The sequence below is a fragment of the Vitis vinifera genome, chromosome 18 (assembly GCF_030704535.1).
Source record: "Vitis vinifera cultivar Pinot Noir 40024 chromosome 18, ASM3070453v1".
Classification (NCBI taxonomy): domain Eukaryota; kingdom Viridiplantae; phylum Streptophyta; class Magnoliopsida; order Vitales; family Vitaceae; genus Vitis; species Vitis vinifera.
Window position 1 is genome coordinate 32,837,571 of NC_081822.1, and position 7,253 is coordinate 32,844,823.

Consider the following 7,253-nt stretch of genomic DNA (forward strand, 5'->3'; position numbering starts at 1 on the left):
TAAGCCCCACTCAGATGCGCTTCTTTAGCACCAAAATCTGTCAATGAGAGTTTCACAACTTAGATCTCTTTGTTAAAATTGTTCTTCTGCTTCTTCAATGGCTTCTTCTTCAATTTCTTGTTCCTCACTGGATTCTTCTTCTTTTTCGACAATTTCTTCAATGGCTCCTTCAATTTCTTCACTAGCTTCTTCTTCTACACTGTATTCTTCTTCTTCTTCTTCTTCTTCTTCTTCTTCCTTTTCTTCACTGGCTTCTTCTTCTTCTTCACTGGATTCTTCTTCTTCAACTTCTTCTTCTTCTTCTTCTTCTTCTCCTTCACTGGCTTCTTCTTCAATTTCTTCAATGGATTCTTCTTCATCTTCACTGGCTTCTTCAATTTCTTCTTCTTCTGATTGGAAGTATGCTGTGTTTCTCAGCTTTAGAGGAGAGGATACTCGCAATAATTTTACTGGCCATCTCTATAAAGCTTTGGACCAAAAAGGAATTGAAACCTTTATGGATGATAAGAAGCTTAGAACAGGTGAAGAGATATCTCCCACACTTGTTACAGCAATCCAAAGATCAAGGTGCTCTATCATTGTTCTGTCAGAAAATTATGCATCTTCCAAGTGGTGTCTAGAGGAACTTGTGATGATACTAGAGTGCAAAAGAACCAAAAATCTGAAGGTTGTGCCTATCTTCTACAATGTGGATCCATCACATGTTCGGAACCAGACCGGAAGTTTTGGGGAAGCCCTGGCTAAACATAAAGAGAATTTGAAGATCAAGGTAGAGAAGGTGCAGAAGTGGAGGGAGGCTCTAACTCAAGTTGCCAATTTATCTGGCTTGCATTCCGTGAAGAACAAGTAATTTTCTAAAGCCAAACTGTTTTTAATTCATTGCTTTTGTTATTCATTACATTGTCATTATCATCATTATTATCTAGAGTCCTGGTTTAGATCTTAAACAGAATAAGAAAAAGGAACAGAAGTGCTGAAATAACACAATTATGCTAAATCTATTTTTACCTCTATCTAATCATTCAAATTCCTGCTGTTTCATGATTGGAATCAGTTGAAAATTTGATTCAATTATATCTTAATTGACCATTCTATCATACTCAATTAACCTTTCCTTCCCCCTCCCCCCAGCTGAACTCGCAATAAACAAGACTATGCATTCACATGTTTCCTTTCAAGCCGTCAAATAATTTACTACTTTTTGAACTATTTATGGGTTATCAAACTTACTACTATTTGTTTTTCAAATTCAAACTGACAGGCCTGAGGCTCAACTTATTGAGGAAATCATTGCAGATATTTCCAAAGATTTATATTCTGTACCTTTGAAAGATGCCCCAAACCTAGTGGCAGTGGATTCTTGTATAAGGGAACTGGAATCGTTATTATGTCTTCCGTCAATGGATGTTCGTATGGTAGGAATTTGGGGTATGGGTGGCATCGGTAAGACCACCCTTGCTAGAGCTATTTATGAACAAATTTCTGGCCAATTTGAAGGTTGTTGCTTTCTTCCCAATGTAGAACATTTGGCAAGTAAAGGTGATGACTATTTAAGAAAAGAACTTCTTTCAAAGGTACTAAGGGATAAAAACATAGATGTGACAATCACTTCGGTGAAGGCAAGATTTCACTCAAAAAAGGTCCTTATTGTTATCGATAATGTGAACCACCGGTCAATATTAAAAACTTTAGTAGGAGAACTTGATTGGTTTGGGCCACAAAGTAGAATCATTATAACAACCAGGGATAAACATGTTCTAACCATGCATGGAGTGGATGTTATTTATGAAGTCCAGAAATTACAAGACGATAAAGCCATTGAGCTCTTTAATCATCATGCCTTTATAAACCACCCTCCTACAGAAGATGTTATGGAGCTCTCTCAGCGTGTAATAGCTTATGCTCAAGGTCTTCCATTGGCTCTTGAAGTTTTAGGAAGTTCTTTATGCAAGAAAAGCAAAGATGAATGGGAATGTGCACTGAATAAACTAGAAAAAATCCCTGACATGGAAATTCGCAAAGTGCTTCAAACAAGTTTTGATGAGTTAGATGATGACCAGAAGAATATATTTTTGGATATTGCCATTTTTTTTAATGAGGTGGAAGAAGATTTTACAACAGAAATGCTCAATAGTTTTGGTTTTTCTGCAATCAGTGGAATAAGAACCCTCATTGATAAGTCTCTAATAGGAAATTTGGATGATGAGTTACATATGCATGATCTACTAATAGAAATGGGTAAAGAAATTGTTCGTCGAACTTCTCCTAAGGAGCCTGGTAAACGTACTAGATTATGGGAGCAACAAGATATCTGTCATGTACTGGAAAAAAATACGGTGAGTCAAATATATTGTTATATATATATATATAGGAAAATTTAAGCTTCAAAAATATCATTTTTCTTTAACTATTTATTCTTCTGTTTGGTTTTAGTAAAAACTATTTGTGAGATTTTGCATGCTTTTCACTTATTCCTATCAATATTGTTAGGGAACTGATGAAGTGGAAGTCATAGACTTTAACTTGTCTGGCTTAAAGGAAATATGTTTTACCACTGAAGCCTTTGGCAATATGAGCAAACTTAGATTGCTCGCGATCCATGAATCTAGCCTATCCGACGACTCTGAATGTAGCTCCAGATTGATGCAATGTCAAGTGCACATTTCTGATGACTTCAAATTTCATTATGATGAGTTGAGGTTCCTACTGTGGGAAGAATATCCTCTGAAATCATTGCCATCTGATTTTAAGTCCCAGAATCTTGTGTACCTCTCCATGACTAAAAGCCACCTTACTCGGCTCTGGGAAGGAAACAAGGTATGGTTGATCTACTATTTTTTTTTTTTTTTGGGGGGCGGGGGGGGGGGGGGGGGGTAATATGTTATATAAATAATAAAGTTTAATTATTTATAATCACTTGTCTTTTGTTACAGGTTTTTAAAAACTTAAAATATATTGATCTTAGTGACTCTAAATACCTGGCAGAAACTCCGGATTTCTCAAGGGTCACCAATCTTAAAATGTTGAGTTTTGAAGGTTGTACACAGTTGCATAAAATTCACTCGTCTCTTGGAGATTTGGACAAACTCTGTCGCTTGAATTTCAAAAACTGCATAAATCTTGAGCATTTTCCAGGCCTGGATCAGTTGGTATCCCTTGAAGCTCTCAATCTCTCTGGTTGCTCAAAGCTAGAGAAGTTTCCGGTTATCTCACAGCCCATGCATTGCTTATCCAAGCTCTGTTTTGACGGGACTGCTATAACAGAACTCCCCTCCTCAATTGCTTATGCCACCAAGCTTGTTGTGCTGGATTTACAAAATTGCGAAAAGCTCCTGAGTCTTCCAAGCAGCATTTGTAAATTGGCACATCTTGAGACCCTTTCTCTTTCTGGCTGCTCAAGACTTGGAAAACCTCAAGTAAACTCAGACAACTTGGATGCTTTGCCAAGGATCTTGGATCGACTTTCTCATCTACGGGAGCTTCAGTTGCAAGATTGCAGGAGCCTTCGAGCATTGCCACCACTTCCATCAAGTATGGAACTTATAAATGCAAGTGATAATTGCACATCACTTGAGTACATCTCCCCTCAATCAGTTTTCCTATGTTTTGGAGGCTCTATATTTGGTAATTGCTTCCAACTGACCAAGTATCAAAGTAAGATGGGGCCTCATTTACGGAGAATGGCAACCCATTTTGACCAAGATAGATGGAAGTCCGCTTATGATCAAGTAAGTCCTCTTCTGGTTTCATGTCATCATGATTTCCATTTGCAAAAAATGTTATTTGAAACACAATTTTTTTTTTATATTACCCAACCAATGAAGAAATGTTTAAAAAGAATTAAATTTGTAGTTCAAAAAAAAAAAAAATATATATATATATATATATATATATATATAACGACATAATATTAATTAATTTTTTAGTATACACCTTCAATATCCTAATCATGAATATTATTAGCAAAAAATCACCACTGCACACAATTGACTTCTTCATGCATGTTATTACCATTGCAGACGATTCATCTGATATGTTATCATAGAGACAGTCGCCAAATATATTTGTAAATAAAGTGAAAAAAACAATTGATTTTTTATTACCAAAAATAATAGGGCGTGTAGGTTTCTCTCAGCAGCATCATGGTTTTTGTTGTGCAGCAATACCCAAACGTTCAGGTGCCATTCAGTACTGTTTTTCCTGGAAGTACAATACCTGATTGGTTCATGCATTATAGTAAGGGGCATGAAGTCGATATAGATGTAGATCCAGATTGGTACGATAGTAGTTTCCTGGGTTTTGCACTTTCTGCTGTTATAGCACCCAAGGATGGGTCCATTACAAGGGGTTGGTCCACCTACTGTAACTTGGATTTACATGATCTTAATTCCGAATCCGAATCCGAATCCGAATCCAGTTGGGTATGTTCCTTTACTGATGCTCGTACTTGCCAACTTGAAGATACGACAATTAATTCAGATCATCTGTGGCTGGCCTATGTACCATCGTTTTTGGGCTTCAATGATAAGAAATGGAGTCGCATTAAGTTTTCATTTAGTACAAGCAGGAAGTCCTGCATTGTGAAGCATTGGGGAGTTTGTCCATTGTACATTGAAGGTAGCAGTGATGACAACTATAACCGTGATGGCGATTATTCCAGTGGGAGATGCTGCTTGAATGAGGGCCTTGGAGTGCAGACTAGTAGTGACAACAACATTGATGATGAGGGGAATGCTTGTGGAAGTGTCCTTGATGATCTACGTGAATGGGGATTAGAAGATATCATAATCAGGAGAAGCCCTGAAGATGACCAACCCAGTGGACAGGTCTATGAAGATGCGAATGGCACACATGCCTGGAACCAAGAAAGGCTTCGGATGCAGCCAAACCCTCTCATAGCACAGACTAGTTATGGCCAGTACACTCATGAAAGGAATCCTGCTAAAAGTGTCCTTGATTATCGCTATGAATCCACATTTGAAGATGGCATAGTCAGGATGAGAAGCCTTCTTGAGGAGTACCCCGGAGTAATTGGTTTCTCTCCTACTGACTCACACTCCTGGGACCAAGAAAGGCTTGGGAGGCAGCCAAACCCTCCCATATCCAACAGTGAGACTGGGTTTTGGATTTGTATCACTATTTTTAGCTTCTTCTTTCTTGCTCACATTTTCCATTCCGCTTCATTTCGGATCTCGCCACTTCTCGGCGTGTTACTCTTGCTTTTTATCTTTAGTCGGCTATAGGAACCAGATAAAGAAAAATAATGATAATAATAGTAATATTACACGTGGCAAAGCCCATGGGCTTCACCTTTTATTATTGTTTTATTTGTTCTATTTCTCTAAGTATTCCTTCTTGTCCTAATAATAATCGTCTTCTTTTCCATTTGGGGTAGAGTTTTTGTTCAGGCAGACCTTTGCTTAAGATACTTCTTGTGTGATGACCCAACCGAAGTCTAGGGATACGTGATTTTATTTAGTTAGTATTTATTTCATAGGTGGGTTAATATTCAACATATGATGGCCTAAATTACACTACAAGAAAAAAGCCTTTCGTTGACAGTTTTTCACCATCAAGGTAGGGTATATCTGTCAAGGTATGTTACTATTTATATATGTCATCTATGCCAGTATCAAGAAAAGTTTAAATCTACCTTGACATTTACATATGTCAAGGTTGTTTCTATTTTTACCAATGATCAAATCTTTGTTACTATGACATATGTCAATGTTTCTTTCACTTTTGTCAAGGTTCTCGGACTGAAATACCATTTTTCCAAACTCCAAATCCAATCTCCACTGTTAGAATGAAGATCAATGCGTCCTAAACGTGCGCCTAAAATTGCAACTCAATCGGACCACGAATTGACCTCGATCAAAGCTAATGATCAAAACAGTTCGGAGAGAAAAGCCCACCAAAACAAAGGTTCTATTTTTGGCCGAAAGATGACTTTTCAAAACTCTAAATCCGATCTTCACCGTACAAATTGAAGATTAATGAGTTGTGAACCTCTCCTCCAAATTTTAGCTCGATCAGACCATGGACAAAGTGGCATCGTACCTTTGATGAAATCTGGGCATGATGTAAAAAACCTGCGTTTTTCTCTCTTCTCCTCTTTCTCTCTAATGACTGTCCGAAACTCCAAATCCAATCTCCACCGTTCATATTGAAGATACATAAGCCACGAACCTCTCCTCCAAATTTCAACTCGATCCGACCACGGACGAAGCGGGATCGGACATTTGATGAAATCTGGGTATGATGAGAAAAACCTGCGTTTTTCTCTCTTCTCCTCTTTCTTTCTAATGACTTTCCAAAACTCCAAATCCGATCCTCACTGTTCAGATTTAAGATGAATGAGTCATTAAACTTTCCTCCAAATTTTAGCTCGATCGGACCACGGACGAAGTGGGATCAGACCTTTGATGAAATCTGGGCAAGATGAAAAAAAACCTGCATTTTTCTCTTCTCTTCTTTCTCTCTAAGAACGGTGGCTCTCTCCCTTCTTTCTCCCTTCTTTCTTGTCTTCCAAAAGTTAGGGTTTTCAATGGAGAGTGAAAATTTAGGGTTTTCAGTAAAGAAAATGGTAAAGGCCTGTTGAAGTATGAAATATGTCTTTCCGTCCCTTCCTTTCTCTTTTTATAGGACTTTATAGCAAATTCCAAAATACCACACATGTCCTTTTTCAATAAATTAAAAATAGTATTCTTTATTTCATCTTCCAATAATAATTTTTATATATTAAACTCATAATGAAAATTGATATTAACATTACTAAAAAAAATTATTAAATATTAACTTCCTTAATCAAAATTGATTGTTGTCACTTCAATTTATAATACTTAGTAAGTAAATTAGATATACACATATCAAACAAATTATTATCATTATTGCTTTTATTTAAGTACCTTGAATACATTGACTTATAAATTATCTGTCAAGATTCTATTATATAAGTCATGAAAGAATTCAACAAATTTTATATATGTCATTATTGGTTTAAACAAGTTATATATGTCATAGTTGTTCATTAAAATAAGCAAAATTGACACATATCACCTTAAGTCAAGATAATATATGTCAACAATGACCTTTTTTCTTGTAGTGTTATTATTATTTTTTTTTTAATTTTTATTTGTGGGCCTCGTGATAGTTGAGTTTTTAAGCCAAAGAAGAAGCAATTGAAGAGAATATTTATGGTGCCCTTGAGATACATCTCTTCTTCTTGGATCTTCTTCTTGTACATCCTTTAT

At 36.5% G+C, this 7,253-nt stretch overlaps 1 protein-coding gene across 1 annotated transcript; it reads left to right on the forward strand.

Annotated features, from left to right (window-relative positions):
* The first annotated feature begins 343 nt into the window (after positions 1-343).
* LOC100256757 (disease resistance protein RML1A) lies at positions 344-5,243 on the forward strand. Its single transcript, XM_002277778.4, has 5 exons — positions 344-846; positions 1,262-2,336; positions 2,491-2,817; positions 2,934-3,728; positions 4,161-5,243. Exons 1-5 carry the CDS (start codon positions 344-346, stop codon positions 5,241-5,243), a joined length of 3,783 nt encoding a protein of 1,260 aa, XP_002277814.4.
* Positions 5,244-7,253: the final 2,010 nt, after the last annotated feature.